Source organism: Ixodes scapularis, unplaced genomic scaffold, assembly GCF_016920785.2.
Source record: "Ixodes scapularis isolate PalLabHiFi unplaced genomic scaffold, ASM1692078v2 PGA_scaffold3__209_contigs__length_174095766, whole genome shotgun sequence".
NCBI lineage: Eukaryota > Metazoa > Arthropoda > Arachnida > Ixodida > Ixodidae > Ixodes > Ixodes scapularis.
The window spans coordinates 73215345-73234726 of record NW_024609868.1 but is presented as its reverse complement, the minus strand read 5'-3'; the positions used below and the strand labels follow the sequence as shown (position 1 = coordinate 73234726).

The window sequence follows — 19382 nt, the reverse complement described above, 5'->3', positions numbered from 1 at the left end:
AGTGGACCGTCTGCGCATGCGGATGGATTAATGCGGCTGAGCCCTCTGGATCGGGCGGTAGCTTACGCCACCTAGCCATTTTGTTTTACCATTTAAGCTTAGAATATTTAAATGTGAAAACTTTAAGAAAGAGGTGTTGGCAGGCGCTCTGCCAACAGCAGCGCCGAGTGTTCAACTGGTTCGATGACGATCAGCAATAGTGCAAAAACCACCCTTGTCAAAAGGTGTCAGATGCACAAACGCGTGGCTTTCTGAGCTTTGCTTCGGCGTCTATTTAACGAGATAAATAATAATAAAAATTATTCCGACCGCATTTTAATTTAAAACGCAATTTTTGTCAAAAAAAAAAACACACACACACACACACACACACACGGGCTTTTTTCTTTTTTTGCTGTAGGGCGCGTTTTGACAGCGAGCGTACGCCAGATCCGCTTCACGGTTATCCACGGGAGGCGTAGTTGCTGTAATGATTAGACGGGAAAAAAGAAATGCCCGTGCGTAACTGTTATCCGCCCAATGCCCATCACGGGGGAAAGACTCGCACGGGCAAGGGAGAGGGGAAGCCCGAGAACGCTTGCGAGCGAACCTGCCGCCACAGCTTTCTGTTCTGCAGAAGCTCAAGTGAAATTGGTAGAAGGTTTTGAAAGCGGCGGCAAGGTTGGGGGTAGGCTATGTTGCCTAAAACCACGTTGAGTGAGGGCAAGCTCAAAATGTGCAAAGTGCGGTGAGCTATGCGGAGCCCAAGTTCGTCTGCTTCTTGTACAGGGGTTGCGATGATGTCAGAATGCCGAGCTCTGATTGGCTCATTGAAAGAAATAGTGGGTAGACCTCAAGGCATATCTACCATTGAGGCCTATCCACTATCTTTCCAATCAAAGGCAATCGGAGCACGACGTCGTTCTGACGTCGATCACCACAACCCCTGAGCAAGAAGCAGACGACCTGCTTTCGGCATACGCGATTAAGGCGGCGCAAAGACCGGGTGGCATATCGTTTTAAACACGATGTCGAATTGATACGATCACAGTGTCTTAGTTTTGCTCTCGAAGACACATTTCAAAACGCGTCAAATTCAAACTGCCGGTTGCAAACGACGCGTTAACATAATGTTAGACAAACCCCCGGGACTGGGGAAAGGACGAAGGACAACACAAAACACGGAGTCTCACTCCGCGTTTTCTGTTGTTTCTTTTCCCCAGTCTCGGGGGTTTGCTTAAAATTATGTTAAACCTTCCTCAGCTCGTTTGCGCCCCAACTTTTTGACGCATTAAAGTCGCGATGCGAGGCCACTTTCTTGAAGAAACTTGACGACCTATCAGATCGAAAGCGTAACTGTGATCGGCCTTCCACGATTGGCCGAATGCTGACTGTGACGTCAGCAAAGGATTTCTCTTTGACGGAAGAGAAATGGAAGCACTTTGGCAGCATTGGTTCCAGAGCGCAATGATTTCAAGCTTCCACCATGCTCATTACAAACACCATCGAACTTGTTCGCCAGGTAAGAGGGAACCATAGAAGGGCGCCACCAAAACAGCTCGCCACTAATACTCCGTTTCGTACTAATACCCGTGCCACACGGGCAACTCTAATGCCATTTACAACGAAGGACATTCGTGTGATCAACGAATAGGCGCTCGATCTGTCGCGCGTGGAACGCCCCGCGCTCGGAGTGTCGCGCGCTGATTGGCCTATCGTGCAAATGTCATTCGTTGTAAATGGCATTCGAGTTGCCCGTGTGGCACGGGTCTACAACGCTATCAAAGGTGCTGGCGCGAGCATGGGGTTTGATCTCGTTGGCACGCGTTCTCGCGCAAACGAAACCATACATGAAGCAACGCGCTTGCGCCAGTAGCTTTGGCCGGTCTCATTCTCATTGTTCGTACGTACGCAGCGTGATTTGCTCGCTTTCCGAAACGACGAACACGCGCGTGCTGGGCTGAGGGCTCGTACATGTTTGAATGGTGTACACGAAATGCGAAACGGAGTATACGTATATTAAACTTATGATCTTGCGGCTACAGAGGCGGAGCGCCGTCACGTGACACAACGGCAGACAGCCGATTGGTCCAGTCGCAACGTAGCACCCGCCTCTTTCAGCGTCACAAGATTCACGAAAGCCACACCACGCGCCCGTGACATTTCTTCTCCAGCTGGCGGCATTTCTCGTCAGCGAAGGCCGAAAAACAAACTGCACGCATCGCTTGCTCCGCGACAAACTATTTTTAGGTCACGCTATCGCACGACGCAAAACACGCCCAGCTACAAGCTCGGCGCGTTCGGAGTGTTTTGAGCACGAGAAAACACGACGCAGTTTCTCCGCATAGGCATGTATCCGGACCTTTTATTCAATAAAAAGGAAACTATGCACAACCGCAAACATTTTTGGCGTAAGGGCTGCATCGTACGCAGTCTGTGCGCTATACAATTTCCGAACTTAATCACACTTTTACACATAAACACACCAGTCGCTCCGGCCTTGCTCTGCTGCTCGTCCGAAAATCCCTCACTTTACGTAATAGTCCTCGAGAAAAAAAAGGAGAGCCTGCATTACTTCTCTGCAGATAAATGAACGAACAGAAAGTGATGTGACGATGGGAAACAATAACAACTATCACACCGCACTGCACTGCGGTCGGTTGATTTACATGAGGCGTAGCGTTGCTTTGAACGGCAGGAGTCACCAGTCTTCGAGGGGTGCGGCGTATCCATTGGTGAAGGCCGCCACTTGGGGTCCCTCGGGTATGGTCCGCTTGACTGCACACAAGACGCACCAATTTTATCCGCACTTTAAAATTGGCCTTACAAGGCTAGACTAAAGAAGGAAATGACTGTACTAAAGTAGCAAGTTGAGCCAGTTGGCAAACACTGTACATAAGAGAGCTGAACGTGGAGCCACAACTGGACAAAGCTTTGTCTTGTTCTCGTTTACTGAGCTGTTCATCCCCCTCCTGCACAGCGAATTACTGCTTTATATTTCTACGTTAAGACATGGTAAAAGATAGAAACACGAATTTCCCATTATGTATTTTGAAATGACCTAAAATCGATTTACTGAAGGGACAGAAAAGACAAATTTAAAGGTGTTTTTTTTTTTTTTTTGCGAGAAGTATTGGGGAGTTTACTTTCAAAAACGAAAATACCAAGTAAAAAAAAAAAAAAAAAAAGACTGCACCATTTTAATTTTAATGTCGAAAGAATTTGCAGTTTGTATTTTTTTTGTTGTTTATCCAAGCACAAGTGACCACAAACGCGCAACATTGCCCCGTAAAACTGCTATTCCGCCGAGTACCGTAATACCCTGAGAGATAGCTTACCTAAAATCGACAGCAAATCAGGTCAAAATATGGAGTGGGCTCACTTTCGGTGCAAAATCAAGAAAATTAAAAAACAAAACAAAACAAAAAAACACTCTTTTTAGATAATGTTTTCCTGTCAGACTTTTTATCGCGGCGAGGGACAATGAAGCAAAGATGACATGTACTTCCCAGTCTGCAATGCTAGCTAATATCCCGCCATAGCCAACAGGCCGCATTTCATTGACCCGAACACTACGATTACCAGGACAGGGCTATCTTTCAGTGTTTAAAAGAAAATGACAAATCAAGCCAAAAATAAGGGTAGGTTATCTTTCGAAGATGGGGCATCTCTCAGGATATTAAGGTAATCACAAAGGAGAGAGAAAAAAAAAAAAAAAAAAAGAAAAGACGTTTACAATTTCCTGTAATGCCGAATTAGAGCGCAGCTCTTGAGGAGGAGGGTATGACCCTCCTCCTCATCCATACCCTCCTTTTCTGCTCCCCTCCCATTTAGCGGAAAATTTTTGCTAAATTTCGTGCTAAAATTTTAGCGAGCAATTTTTTCTGCTAAATTTAGTGGAACATTTTTCCGACTAAACTTAGTGGGGACATTTGTTTGCTAAATTTAGTGAGGAATTTTTCAACTAAATTTAGAGGGAAATTTTTTCCGCTAAATTTAGCAAGTACATTTTTTTTCCGCTAAATGTACCGGGGAAAAATTTCCGTTACATTTAGCGGGAAAATTTTGCTGCTAAATTTAGCGCGGAATTTTTCCCGCTAAATTTAGCGGGGAACTTTTCCATTAAATTTAGCCGGGAAATATTCCCCTGAATTCAGAAAAGAATATTTTCCGCTAAATTTAGCGGGAACATTTTTCAGCTAAATTTAGCAGGGAAATTGTTCTGCTATATTTAGCGGGGAATTTTTTCTGCTAAATTTATTGTTGAATTTTTCCACTAAATTTAGTGGGAAAAAGTTTCCGCTAAATTTAGCGGGGAAATTTACCCATAATGTAACGTGCGGTGACGTCATTATGGGAAACGTCGCTCTAAAAGCCGAATTATTCGCCGATCTGCAGCCACATGCGACGGTTACGGGGACTACGGTGAGAATGCCACTGCTGCTACACTCGCCGTCAGCCCCGAGGCGAACCGTGTTATGTGTAGATTGCTAGCCGCGACCTTTGACGATACTAATCCTTGAAAGGTCGACAATCGCGGAGGAAGCAGCAGGGATCTCTGAAGACAGAACCCAACGGGAAACCAGGTGATCCCCCAGAGTAGGTCGCTTGAGAGAGGACGTGGAGGGTTGAGAGGCACTTTGACCTCCGATTTATTTCACATTTTTAAAATAAAAAGTAGTACGCACAAGAAAATACTGTTTTCTGCTCTTCGATACATAAATGACAGATTAAATCCCACAGTTAATTGGCGAAAGTCCGAAAATCGTTGCACTGCCCCTTTAAAGGGCAACTCCAGCTCATTTTTGTTTTAAAAAAAACAATGCAGTCCTCTTCAGTATCATTTAGGAAGACCACGGGTCAAATATTATGACCTAGTTCTGTCTGAATGTTTCAGGGGCCCTGCAATGACTCTTACTGGTTTTTAAAGGAGCTGTGCAACAGTTGCAGTGCTTTGCTTAAAGGAGCTGTGCAACGATTTTAACGTTGAAAGAATTGGCATTTTCTGCTTTTGATATTGTTCACTGTGTCACAAATGGCAGAAAACACACCTCCTTTCATCGCAATGTTGCGATTCCGCCGCGTAATAGCGAGGCAAAACTTGGAATATTTCCCGACCTGCAGCCACGAGCGGCGGCCATGAGAAACAAGCGGCGTGACGTCACTTGGGTCGTTGTAAGAAAGATAGCAAGTTGTGCGAATACCTGCTCGATAAAAGGTAACTCTTTTTACAAATCTTGTCGTTCCAACATATATATAAATGCGTCAACACCCTGGTATCATCGACAACTTTTATTATACGGAGTTTTAGTGGCGCCATCTATCCTAGGTCCACAAAACCGCGAACAGCCGCCAGAAGCCGGAGGGGGAGGGGAACAGCGCCGGACGGGCAAGGACGGGTGGTCACGCGGTCGGCAGCGGATGAGTTCTCGCTGCTCGCTGATGGCTTTAAAGAGAGAACTTTTCCGGAACTCCGCGCCTACTCTAGTGACGTCACTGTGCACGTGACCCGGAAGACGATGCACGAGTTGAGAGGCGGCAAAAACCTGGATCTTTTTCATTTTTTTAAGTAAAAACTAGGGTATCCAGGCAAAATCTGTTTTCTGTAGTTCACTGCAGAAGTTCACTGCATCAACTTCCACAATTATTTAAGCAAAGCCCTGAAATTGTTGCACAGCTCCTTTAAATGATTTGGGAGTTGGTGTCTCAACCTTTCTGAAGTAAAGAACAAAAAAATGAAAGCCGTTTACAACTCCCTGTAACGCCGGATTAGAGCGCAGCTCTTGAGGAGGAGGATGGAAGGGTACTGGGGGATAGGATGGTAGGGTACTAAGGGATAGGTGACTCCATGAGGTCATGTGACCTCGGCGGGGGGAGGGGTCACGTGACATCAGGGGGTCACGTGACCTGAGGGGGTCACGTGACCTCAGCGGAGGGTCACGCGACCTCAGGGAGGTAACCCTCATAACACTCGTGAGGGTAGCCCTCGTGACCATCGTGAGGGTAACCCTCGTGAGGGCAACTCTCATAACCCTAGTAACCGTTGTGAGGGTAACCCTCGTGGGGGTAACTCTCATAACCCTAGTAACCGTTGTGAGGGTAACCCTCGTTACCCTCATGTGGGTTACGAGGGTTACTCTCACGTGAGGGTAACTCTCATAACCCTAGTAACCCTTGGGAGGGTAACCCTCGTGAGGGTAACTCTCATAACCCTCGTGAGGGTAACCCTCGTAACTCTCGTGAGAATAACCCTCGTAACTCTCGTGAGGGTTACGAGGGTTGCTACCTTCACGAGGATCACGAGGGTTACCCTCGTAATCCTCGCGAAAGGAACCCTCGAGAGAGTAACCCCCGTAACCCTCACGAGGGTTGCGAGGGTTACGCGCGGTTACGCCGACGGCGACGGCGACGCCGCTCAAGCCGGAAACGGGCGCCTAAGAGCTGCGCTCTAAAAACCGCTTTTGCCTGCATGTCCTAGCTTTTATTTTAAAAATGGACAAAGATTGAGGTTTTCGGCACCTTTCAACCCCTTCACAATCTTCCGAGTCACGTGCGCTGTGACAATGCAGGAAATGTAGGCGGGACGCTACAATCCCTACACCCCTACTCGTAAAGCGATATCTCGAATGGATGGCCGTATTTTTGGAAAAAGAGGTCGAGATTGAACCAGGCCGACGAGGCGCGTGACGTCAATATACCGAGTTTCCTCCTCTCTTCGCTTCGCTCCCTCAAGGCCGCGAGGCGGAGAAGACGCCAGGCCGTTCCCTCTCCTTCTCGGAGAAACGTGACGACATCATCTCTGTCAAATGCGCCTCCTTTTCTTGAAAAAATTGGTCATCCGTTCGAAATATCGCTGTATGAGTGATGTTTTGGTGTTTGTAGCACCCCGTTGCACGCTTTTTTCTGCGTGTTTTGGGAAATTCAAATTTCGGTTCAGCATCCCTTTAAAGCCATCAGTGAGCAGCAAGTACTCATCCGCTCGCGACCGCGTGACCACGTGCTGGCGGGCGCAGCGCAAACAATATGGTGAAAGGAGGAAAGTCACGTCCGGGTCCGGCCATCCCCGTCCGGCGCCGCCTCCCTCCCCCTCCGGCTTCTGGCGGCCGTTCGCGGTAGCAGATAGAGCTGACAGTTTTCTGGACCTAGGATAGACGGTGCCACTAAAACTCCGTATAATAAAAGTTTTGTCGAAGACACCAGGTTTTCGACGGATTTATATATATATGTTGGAACGACAAGATTTATAAAAAAAGTTACCTTTTATTGAGCGGGTATTCGCACAACTTGCTATCTTTCTACAAGACCCCCCCATTGACGTCACGCCGAGTGTTTCTCATGGCTCCCACTCACGGCTGCCAGGTCGGGGAATATTCTCATATTAACCCCGCGATTACGCGGCGGAATCGCAACATTTCGAGGGAAGAAGTTGTGTTTTCTGTCCTTTGTGACAAGGTGAACAATGTCAAAAGCAGAATATCCCAATTCTTTAAACGTTAAAATCGTTGCAGAGCTCCTTTAATTTGCATCGAACCTGAGCGTACTGAACGTAGTAACTTGATGAAACTTTACTTTTTTCGAAATTCCCTTTATTTTAAAAGTTATAGGGAAATTAAAATTACAAAAACAAGCAAAAAATAACCTCCCTCATGACGTCCTTGGTTGCTTGAGTGGCCGTGAACTAGAGAAGGGGTAGCCAACTCAGCGAGCGCTCACGGCTGCCGCACTCCGTGTAGACGGCGCGAGAGGGCGCCACTAAAGCATCTTCTGGATAGGCTGTGTGCACCGGGCAGTCAGGGCGACTCGCACTGCATTTGCTGCGCGATTAAAGACTAATTCGACATGATACTTCATTCGCCACAAACGACAGCAAACACGGGGTAAAGATCAGTTTAGAATGCGAACCACTTTGCGCTGCCATACCACCAAACGGCCAAACCGCAAGCCAAACTTGCTCACCGAAGGCCTTTGGAACGCTCGGAGCCGGTCGGATCCTCGAGCCTGTATACGGCTGCAGTGCCGCCGCGTACATCCAAGACCTTTCTAAGCTCGCCGCTCGTCGGTGCCTGATCCCACTACACACTTTTAGTATGCGCTGCCTTTTCCACCGCTTGGTGGCGGGTATGTCAACGGGTCATCTCTTGTTTCCATACTTTAAAAACTGCATTTGCTTCTTTTCTGATCTAAAATATTGAACAAAAACTACTTTCATAAATAACTGAAACGGTTCGCGCCACTTATATTTTGTATTTCGACTAAAAGGAAGCTTTTAGCAGCTCTGACCAGTAGTAAGCCCAAGACCAAGGGCTTCACATGTCGCGCGCTTTCGGTACTGCGGGTTGCCCTTGTAGGTGGAGGAGGTTTCCACATCGTCCGGTTAAAAATATGACCCACTGATATTTAGTTACTCTCTCTGTGCCCGCTGGCTTGCCCAAACCCCAAGATGTGGAAACCGCAAAAAAAGGTAGACGCTAAAATATGATTGCAGGGTCCCTTTAGACGGTAAACTTTGCAACGTGCCAAGTTGCCGAAATTGGCTGACATTATCGGGCGAATTGAGGCGCAACCAACAGCGCAGTCAAGGCTACGGCGTTGGCGTAGCCAAAATTGAGCTAAACGTCATCACCATTGCTCGTTTTGGCTTGTTTTTACTTCTCCGGGCGAGCGCAACGAGTGACGTCAGCAACGTTTTCTCGGCACTCAGCGGTGTCCACGTGATTGGCGTAATGCGCCTGCGCAGTGCGCTACTTGGGAGGCATTCAGCCCTTACCGCCGTTTTCCGAGTCACAACCGCGGCCGTCATTCTCACCGTTTGTGATTATAGTCTCTCAGAGTTTTGTTCACACTATGTGCGCAGACTGATGCCGCAGTTGTGCGGACGACACTTGTGCCTGGCACATGCCCGCCTAACGATGGCCTGCCGTCCCACCCCAATCCCGCCCGTCGTTGTGTTGACGATCATGGAACATCTCGTACCACGTGATAACCATGTTTTTGGCGGCCCGAGGCCAATGTTGCGAGACGGAGCCAAGTTTTGGTTTAAATTTCTGCTCATGTTTAAGGTAAGATTTAAGAATATATATCCCACTTTTTGTGAAGCAAATGGCGTAGCGCCTTTTATTAGTGCTTTTTAATGTAAAATCACTCATTATCCCAAAATATTTGGAATTGCACCCTTTAATAAAATTTATGCATAGAATTTGTTACAAGACAATGCACGAGACACGTGCCATGAGCAAGACCCGTGCTGCCATTTGTTTTGAAAGGCCACATGGGGCACACGCCTCGTGCAACAGCACTTTAGATGCTACTTGTAAGAGAATCACAACGTCAAGGGGCTTTAGTTGAGTGATTTTATGACAGCAGCTCGACTGTGGCAAAAGAGAGCACGAGCTAGAGAGTCCTTCCACCTATGCCGCCAGAGCGCTTTGTTCGACAGACCTACAGCAAAGCCATTCTTTTCTTTCTCTCCACATTTGAACTGTGTCCTCATAGCGAAGTCTGTACTCCATCCTTTGTTAGTGATCACTGCCACCGGTACACTAGTTATTTACCTCGCCTCATTGGCTTTCAACGCACCAATGTCCATCTTGGACGCATTACTGTATCAGAGGCTCTTGCAGAACACAGTCAACATACATTAGCTGCAAAGCACACGCTTAAAATCCACTTCAGTGTCCCTTCAGGAAAAAAACATCAAAAATAGGCCCTCCATTTCCCCACCTTTTTCAGAGAGGAGTGCTTCACATCTTGCAATTTCCGTCTCGATGGAGCTCAGTTCATCCACCTTCAGATTCGAGACCTTGTTTGTCATGATGTCGGCGTGGATCTCTTTTCTGAAGTGGCAGAGAAACGTCATTTTGCCACAAAAACCAGGTGGAGGAACAGAACATGGCATGCACAAAATCACTGATTTTATGGGGTTTGGAGGTCGCTTGACACAAAATAGGTACAAAAGACATATTCTTAATATGCTCGTTTGCGAGCATGTGCCAACCCTTCATAATTCTAAGTACTTTTTCGAGGTTGCAGGGCTGCACATAGCTTGCAAAATACGCACAAAAACACCAATATTAAAATTATTCAAATGGCTTTTAAGTATTTGCTTTATGCACTTCATACATTAACATCAAGCCACAAACCAAATTTGATCTTAATACCAATCCATAATCTATTCATCTAAGAAACACCGCTGATTGAAGTAGCATGCAGTACAACTTCTATAATCAACCTTTTTACACTCTCTATCTGAACCTAGACTTTCCATTTCCACAACACATCTGACTAGCAAGTGTCCCACATTCACAATTCCCGAAATCCATTCTTCTCACAACAATGTTTTGCAGGGTAAAGGCTGGTTCACACAGGACCGACATCCTACGTTGTGTTATGTCACGGGAGCTTGGGACTGCTTACAATGCGGGTTACCGGAATATTTGTTCCATGCATGAAGTGCGACAACCAATTCAAGGGGTAGCTTTGTTGCAACATGATCTCGTGTGCTCTGGTGATTTACGACGTAATGTAAGAAAACATAAAAAAAAAGCCTAGTGAATGGCTGCCACCCCCCTTCTTTGCATGCCACAATAGACCTTTTCAGAAATTTGGTGTAATCTAATGGCTTACGTAGAAAACCAAGTAAAGAAAAAAAATCTTTTTTGGTTGAAAAAATTAAATTTATTTGATGGAAATAAGATTAATTTGATTTATATCACTGTAGCTAGAAAGTAGTGACCCTCCATCAATACATGTATTTTTAAGCATAAAAAACTGATCAATCCATCCGATCACTGATAACAATACATAAGAATTCCTGGGAATTTAAAGTCAGTTTAATTAAACAACTTCTTATTTATGTGTAAACCCCACCATATTACTAGAACAAATATAGCTTGTAGTTTTACTTAGCTAGAAAGCTTAATTCACTTTTCTTTTGTGCTCTGATTCGCTTGCAATCAGACATTATATTTCTAGTTCTTGTTTCCTTCTACTGCCTTCCGGCTTGTATGCATCAGGACAATAACATAACTGACAAAACAAAGTGTAAGATAGAAGGAAAGAGCAATGGTCCAATTTGCTCAGAAGAGCACTGTTTTCCGCTCGTGTTCAGCCTGACAAAGCAAATTTGTCTTGCTTGACAACTCTTTGATTTCAGTGCAAAGCAAATGCCCATATAAAGCATCAAAGGAGACAAAGTAGATAAAAACAATTTTGGAGATTATTTTTGCAGGAACGATTTGATTTTAATCATCATAGTAAAACTGGTCAGATTTAAATTCCAAATGAAATCATCTTGTTTTTTAGTTCCCACCCTGCTTACACATCGGTCTAAATTTTTGCATGCTGATGGTGGTAAAAATATATTCTGGCACCATCACTTCTGTATATTAAAGGGCATCTCCGATCAATAGTTTTTAATTTGGGATTACAACTGTTTTCAGCTAAGCCAGTGTCCCTGAATTACAAGGTATAATTTTTTTCCCCCTGATATATTGTGTAGTTTTATAAATATCACGGCTGAAAGTTTGGTTTTGGGCGTCTACGGGAAAACCGGAACTATCTGCTAGAGGGAGGGCAATATTTTGATCATTATCCGTACGACTGCGACGCAACATCACCATGGTGCTGCGGTACGCTGTAGAACCAACCGACCGTAAGCTTTACCGCGACGTGATGTCACAGGGGTGCTGTGCCAGTGTCCCTTGATTAAAAGCTAATCCGCTTGCCGCCCTCTAAAGCGCAGCTGGTCGCATCTTTAAAATCGGTTTTAGTGGAGTATGCTGCTTTACTTTGATGTAATATTTCGGCTGTGATCATATTTTGTGCAACTAAAGCGATACCAGTCATTTATTTTGGTATCGTTTTCATCCGGAGTTGCCCTTCAATAGATCGACCTCACCAGCCTATTTCGTTATGCGGCCGCTACCGGCAGCATCGTAGGAACTGTAGTCTTTTGGTACGTGTGACAACCCTGCTGCGGGTCTGCGCAAGCAGAGCACGAGACGACACGAGCAGTCTTGTCCACTGTCGCCTGCCTCCTGCAAACTAGAGTTATGGCGGTGTTAAGCATGCGTGGAATACTTGGCGAAATCAATCCATTGGAGACGTACGAAAGTGACATGTTCTCTGCCGTACAGTTTTTTAGAGGCGAAGCTCCTTAGGGTCTAGCCTTGTCTGTCCGGCATCCGTGCTCCCATCGATCTTGCTGATGTTGGTGAGCTCACGTGCTCACATGGTCGTGTAGGGCAAAAAAAAAAAAGATGAAAAAAAGAAAAAATGTTTGCGCAGTCGACAGGATTCCAACCTGTGCGGGGAGACCCCAATGGATTTCTAGTCCATAGCCTTAACCACTCGGCCACGACTGCGGGACGAGTAGGGGGCTCTAAGATGTGGTAGTAACTCAAGAGCCGAATATGTCATGGATGAAACGTTGCATGTAGCCGCTCAACGTCTATACAGAAGAGGGCGCTGCGGTCAAATGCGTATATAATCGCGTTAAACTTTGCATGCATTGGCTCAACGTTTATAGACGAAAGTGCGCTGCGGTCAAATGCTCAAATGCGTATATAACCACGTTCTATACCACACATTCTCTTTCTGACATGGATGAAAACAAACGAAAAGCTCGGCATGCTGCGGCTCAGCGTCTACGTAGAAAAGCACCACCAGAGCTTCGCCCCAATCAACATCATGCACCACGTGGAGATGCGGTCAATTTTTTTCTATTCCTTTCAGTTTCAATGGTGGCAAAGAACTGCTACTCCCTCCAAGGCACTAACCCAAGTAAAACTCTCGACAAAATTCACCACATCAAAAGGCTTGCGAGTCAAGTGTGTGCCAAAGACGCAAGTCCGACGGGAACACAGATGCAGTGCTCGCATTCAGCAGGCATTCACCGACCGACCGTCCATCAGTTCGTTGTTACGAGCCGTCTACAGCGTGTCGAAGGTGTGCATTTCGAGGATTTGCATCACCCCTTCAAATGCGTGGCACAGAGACGCTTTATGTCTCAGCGCGCCTACGGGGACAACAAAACGGCGGACCGACATCTAGAATGGCCAGACTTAACATCGGTGATTGCGATCGACTTCCTCCTCCATCAACCCCACCAGAGGCCGCCATCAACAAGGACAGATGAAATACACTTCAGCAACAATAGCTGTTGAAGTGGACAGACTGAATTTCAAAAATGGTCTATTAATGGCTTTCCCCTTCAATCCATCCCTCCTCCTGGCCGAGCCCACCAGTGAGCGAAAAACGCCGCCACTCCGACGAGAATGCTCAAATGATAGTCACCTGCGTGCGCTCAGTTTGCGCAGTTCGTCTTCCACCGATGGAGAGTCGTCCGAATCGCTGTCGTCCGACACGTTCTGAAAAGGTCGCGGTATGAGCGACCCCGTGGCGAAATGCAAACGACGGGATCCCTCCGCTACCCACCATCCAATAGTCAGCGTTCGGGTCGAACGACCTCAAGACAGAGGACACCTCATGCCTCAACCGTTGGCTGGGGAACTCGAAGAGGTTCAGCAGGTCATTGACGCTGGAGGAGGCAATCAAAGTGTTCCGGGGTCAGGCACCACAACCCGCAGAACAAATCTCCTCGCTCCAACGGGTAACGAGATGCTATAGCTGTCTTCACCATAAGAAATCCAACAGTGCCAATTCACCGTTCTAAACAAGCATTGGAAATGGCTAAAACATGCTGCACAGTCACTGACAGCAATACAGGACACTGCCTATTATGATCCTGCTTCTTACTTCGCGATTTATTCCTCGGCGGTCATATCAGCTGATGTCGCACTCTCAATGGCTATGGGGCAATAACATGACGTTCAAGATTCATGATGCCCTGTGCTTCTTAAGCTGACAGTGGCTATGCGGAGCGCAAGTTCGTCTGCTTCTTGCGCAGGGGTTATGATGATGCCAGAACGCCGAGCTCTTATTGGCTGATCGAAAATATAGCGGGTAGACCTCAAGTCATCTAGCATTGAGGTCTACCCACTATCTTTTTAATCAAAGCCACTCAGAGCTCGGCGTCATTCTGATGTCACCGCAACTACGCAAGAAGCAGACGACTTGCTCTTCGCATAGAAGTGCACACATAGGTCTGGTTGGAATGATATCTAAATTTTGCGACTATCGTCTCACGACCTTGGGTGGGTGTGCGTTTGGTGTTTTTGTGGTAATTGAGTGCATGTTTTAACAGTTCTCCCATTATGCGAGAGATGCCGAAGAGTTGGGTTGAGAAAAAGTTACGTTGCTGTTATGTCCGATTGAAAACGCTGTAAAAAAACGGCACCCAAACACTGCCTCACATGCCGGCCAACGTCTCAACAATGCCCCTATCTTGACCGCAGAAGCAAAAAGCTTTGTCATCGGCAGAAAGAAAATCCGTATAACAGATGATAGGAGGCAGTCTCATTCTTTTTAGCTATGCCTACACTCAATGATTTATGTAGCCAAGAGAGTCTCCTTTCAATATCTTTTCTTGTTTGACTCCTTTGGAACATTATGGTCTGCTCGCTTAAATATGAGTTGCATAAACAATGAAGTAAATAACCTCAACAAAAAAAAAACATTCATGGATTATGTAGGGACTAATAATAATCCAAAAGTCACGTAAACTTTTCAGCCAGTACAATCTTTCAGGAAGAAACAGCCAGAAGCTTGCAACTGCAATAGAAAGTAAGGAAGCTAGCAATAAACCTCACTTTTTTAATTTGAAGAATGTCACCTGCGGAGCCAACAACTGCTTCACCTTCACCCCGGGAACGTTGTAACTGAAAAGTGAGCACATAAAATTAAGCGGTTTTGCCAGGCACACACAAACTAAAACACGCACAGCACTCATGGCAACGGAATTGGCGACTTTAGAATAGCACATGCTGGCTTGTACGTCAACTAAATCGACAACCTAAAAAAACAAAAAAGTAATTTTTTTTTTTTAGACAGCATAGAAAAAGTTTATGTATTACAAAAAAAAAAGGTAAAATTATTTACAGATATTTCTTTTTAGTTAACTGCTTTCAAAAGTGTGTGCCAAAAGACGCCAAGGCAAGCCAAGGGCAGCATTCTCATCTCCTCCGTGTTGCAAAATCCCACGCGAGAGAAGTGGAAAGGAGGAGCGCTGACAAGAGGTAGCCAACGATAACACTGCCCTTGGCGTGTACATGTGGTGACGTTGTGTACACATTTTTGGCGTGTGCATTTAAAAGCTGTAAACTAAAACAAGTATAGCGCTGTAAACAATATTAGGAAAAAAAAATTTTTTGCAGAAAGTTTGTTTTGTAATATTGATAATTTCTCCAAACTGTTTAAGAATTTTTTTTTTTAAATTTTTGTTTTATTTATTATAAAGCACAAGCTGTGCTTGTACACAGAAAAATATTCCTTGTGAAAGGACAGACAGCTTCGTGTACTATCGTGTAAGAATGAAATGCGACCAGCACGGCCTTCGACACAGGCTGCACAACCTGAGGCAACTAGCAACTGATAAAATTTACATGGAGAGAGGTGCTACGAGGGTGTGCATATTGGAGTAGGCGCACACCCATGCGGCCCCCTTCCCACCCCATAGCTAATCAACCAAATTTGGGGGTTTTACGTGCCAAACCAACGACGGGCATCTGGCAGGCCCCAGCGGAGGCCTTAGGATTAATTTGAACCACCTGGGGATCTTTTGACGTGCAACCGAAAGCACCCCATAGCTCTATCAGTTTCTAGTTGCCTCTGGGTAGTACAGCATGTATCGTAGGCCCCGAGAACCGCTGTTCGCATTTCATTAGTACTTGATAGTAGATGCATGCAGTAATAGGGTTACGTGAAGGGGTGTGCGAATAAAGAATAGTAGTTACCAAATCGAATACCGAATCAAAGTAAGAAAAAAAGCCGAACATCGAATAGTGATTTTATTCGTAGGAATCTTTCAAAGTGTACTGTGAATGAGATTATTTTATGTGCAGAGTATGCCCGGTGCAGAATATGCATTTCGTATGGAAAGTAAGCTCTAATGTAAAAAAGTTCAGGTGAAAAAAAAGAAAAAAGAAAAGAAATGCAGCTGTTGATGGATGTTGGGAACTAAAGATCCAATTTTATGGCGAAAATATAATCTACATACCCGAAGCGTCACAAAAAACCCAAAGCGTGCCTTTTTTTCTTGTTAAAAGCACGACCTAACGCTGCGACATGTCATTTTTTATATTTGCATATCTGAGAAAAGGGTCATTTTGCGATATTTGGTCTCAATTTTAAAAGAGGAAAAAGGGCACCCGGGATTTTATTTTATGTAAATAAACAGATAGCTGGAAAATCTGAGTAAACAGGCTTAAACAATATAAGCTGAAGTAAGAAAAAAAACATGTGGTTAGGTGGCGCAAGTCACCGTCCAACTGCCACTATCCATCCATTCCTCCGTCCATCTCTCCTGTTTAGAGAGCCTAGATTTAAAAGAGGAAGCAAGCGAAACTGAAACCATGAAGATGGCTTCTGCACAGATTGGTCGTAAGCGCGCATTTGTTGTGTCGTCGCGTGGAGAGAAGGCAAGCAAACGGAAGAGCGACGACGCCTGCCCGATCAACGCTTTCGCCAAATACTTGCTTTTCATCCCCTTCTCGCAGTTCGTAATTCAAACACGGCTATCGAAAGGTTGAAAACTCTCTGAAATCTAGGCACACTATTTTTCTGTTCCGTTTCCAATTAGAATTTGTGGCTTCCATTTCGAAAAGAACGACGACGACAACTCGGCTGGTTTCATCGGCGTGGTTAACGTGGTTTTCTTTTTGTGATCTTGCAGTTGCTGATTTCTGTGAGTGTGGCAAGTGTGTTATACATCGGCGCTTCAATTTGAAACGAGGGGCTTTACTCGTGAAAAGAATTAGGCATGGCACGGAATTTCGGCCTCCCAACAATTCCTCTCTGAAAGCGGCGCAAACGGGATGTTTCGCTTATGATTCAAGGTTAGATTGTGTCACAATCATGAGTGAATCTGCGTTTCTGGTTTTCGTTACTTTTCTTTTTTCTAACCTGTGCGTTAGATTTTTGTGGAATAGTAGGGCCAAGTGGTGTTTCGGTCTGTCTAACATCACGGCGCTAACTTCGGGAGAAAGAATGGCTCTTTTGTCAGCTGTGCGCTGACCGCACTTCTTTGACCGAATATATTGAATACTCGAGTGATCGAATACTAGGCATTCGATTCGCAAACTTAATTATTCGGGAACTTGTTATTCTATTCAAATTCGCATATTCCAGTATGTATTCGCACACCCCCAGCTACATGAAATAATCAGCACACCAGCAGAACTGCGAAATGCTTCTACGAAGTGTCTACTTAGCTCAGATGTAGGGTTTTTGCTCTTTCAAGTATCTTTACAATTGTATAATCTTTGTTTCTTTTAGTCAGAGACCCTTTGTGATACTTGTCTCTTGTTCAAGCCTTTGTAATATGGTGCAAATAACTCCTATTTCAAGTCCTAGCATATTCACTTTGACAACTATACAGTAAACTTTCGTTAGTTCGACCTCGGTTAATTCGACTTTTCGTTTAATTCAATCAAGTTCAAAAGTCCCGGCGAGCGCCCATACATTTCTATGGGAGGAAAAGTTTGATAGTTCGAACTCGGGAAGACTCCTCATCGGATAATTTGTCCTGAGCAAATGCGCGCGGGCTCACACTGCACGGCACCACGGCAGAAATACCACCAACATACGGCGAAACACGGGCCCTTTGTTGCGAAGCCGAACGTGCGCAAATATGCGCCTGCTCCTCTACGTTGTTGAGATGGACCGTAGCGAATAACACGAGCCAGCGCAACCAATCTGGCGTGGAGTAGCGCGGAAAACATAGCACGTGGTCGGGCGAGGAGACAGCGCGCGCTCTCAAGGCGCTTTTCTGTAGCATCGTGTGCAGTCCATCTTTTGTGCCAAAAAACGCAAATTTTTTTTTTTTTTTTGATGGTTTGGTTGTTGGGCGCCAAAGTCGGCTTTGTAAAGCTTTCTCAGCGAGCATCCTCAAAGAGCTTTTCTGTAGCATCGTGTGCAACCCATCTTGTGCGCCAGAAAGCGCGAGTTCTCTTTTCCTTTTCTTATTTTTCTTTGACGCCGACGGTCTGGCTGCCTGGTGCATAGAAGAAGAAAAGCAATAGAAAAAAAGAAAGAAAAAAAAGTAAACTCGTAAAACTTGTTTTTTTTTTTTTTTCTGTAGCACGCAATTTTTTTGGGACGCAACGTTTAGTTACGCTGCTCTCCGGAGCATGCCTTTGGACACGCGTTTTAAGCGCAGACAGCAGCAGACCATCCGTGAGTACTTTGAACAATAAAAGGTAGTTTAATTTTGACCGTTTTCTGTCTTTTCTTTTAATTCGATCATTCGACCAAATTTCAAGGTCCTGTTGACATTGAAGTAACGAAAGTTTACTCTAATAGAATATTTGAAAGCACTGTCAAATGAAAAATCATGGGCAGGGCTGGCCCATCCAGCGTCCTGGGCAAACTCCGGCGGTGGCTTCCCCTTTCCCCTTTTTTTTCCTTTTTGTACGCCTTTATCTACTAGGTACAACATCACATTGTTAGTAAGCGTGTGAATAGCGGCCCAACGCGAGCGTTTTGTCAGATGAGAACCGCATTCCAAAAACGAATGGGCACCGTGTTCAAATAAATCAAAAACCTATAAAACAAATTCCAAAGGGGGACGCGGCAGCGCTCCCTTTCAATGGTGCCCTGGGCGACTGCGCAGGTCGCCCACTTCTAGGGCCAGCCCCGATCATAAGCATGCACTTCTTAAACTTTACACCATACTTTGCACAAACGAGCAAGCCCGTGGATATTTAAGGTATTTCTGGGTCAGACACAACAAAAGGCGTCTGACACAACCCAGCGAAGGACATTGACCATCTTGCGTTACTATCCGTATGAAACTAAATCCAACTGCACGTAACTCACCCAGCCATCTGGTTGAACAGTTCGACATTACTGTCTCTGTGCAGCACGAGGATACGAAACTGGATCTGTTTTTCTTCCAGCTGTGGAAATAAACAAATGCAGCGATGAACAGTTGAACGCAACGCGGGAAGTAATGGACAAGATACGATCGTAAGACATAAAAGAGAACTGACATTTTGAAGCAGCTGGTCCGACGTTAGTCCTAACAGCTGCCCCACGTTAGCAGAGCTCACGTAGGGCGTTTGGTCGTAGTTGAGGACCATGAGGCACTTGCCAGACTTGAGGTACTCTCTGCACAACAAATATACAAGACACCACTCGTAATTGGGAAGACAAGATAAAGAGCACTGGTACACACAAAAAAACAACCTAAACACATAAAAAAAAAATACATAAAAGGGCTGACTCTTCTAAACTTTATCACCAAAATAATACAAAATATTGGTACTATACTCCACTTCATACTTAGT

At 45.4% G+C, this 19382-nt stretch overlaps 1 protein-coding gene across 4 annotated transcripts in view; it reads right to left on the bottom strand.

Moving 5' to 3' along the window:
* Positions 1-2324: 2324 nt before the first annotated feature.
* Positions 2325-19382, bottom strand: part of LOC8042237 (tudor domain-containing protein 5) — a 67952-nt gene continuing 50894 nt past the window's right edge. For all 4 annotated transcript variants that reach the window (XM_040499353.1, XM_040206028.2, XM_040206029.2 and 1 more), the window contains 7 exons: positions 19086-19203; positions 18913-18992; positions 14688-14756; positions 13414-13516; positions 13273-13346; positions 9700-9812; positions 2325-2757 (listed from right to left, as the gene is read on the bottom strand). In XM_040499353.1, coding sequence (XP_040355287.1) covers positions 2681-2757; positions 9700-9812; positions 13273-13346; positions 13414-13516; positions 14688-14756; positions 18913-18992; positions 19086-19203 — 634 coding nt within the window. In that variant the 3' untranslated portion in view covers positions 2325-2680. The remainder of the gene's footprint in view (positions 2758-9699; positions 9813-13272; positions 13347-13413; positions 13517-14687; positions 14757-18912; positions 18993-19085; positions 19204-19382) is intronic.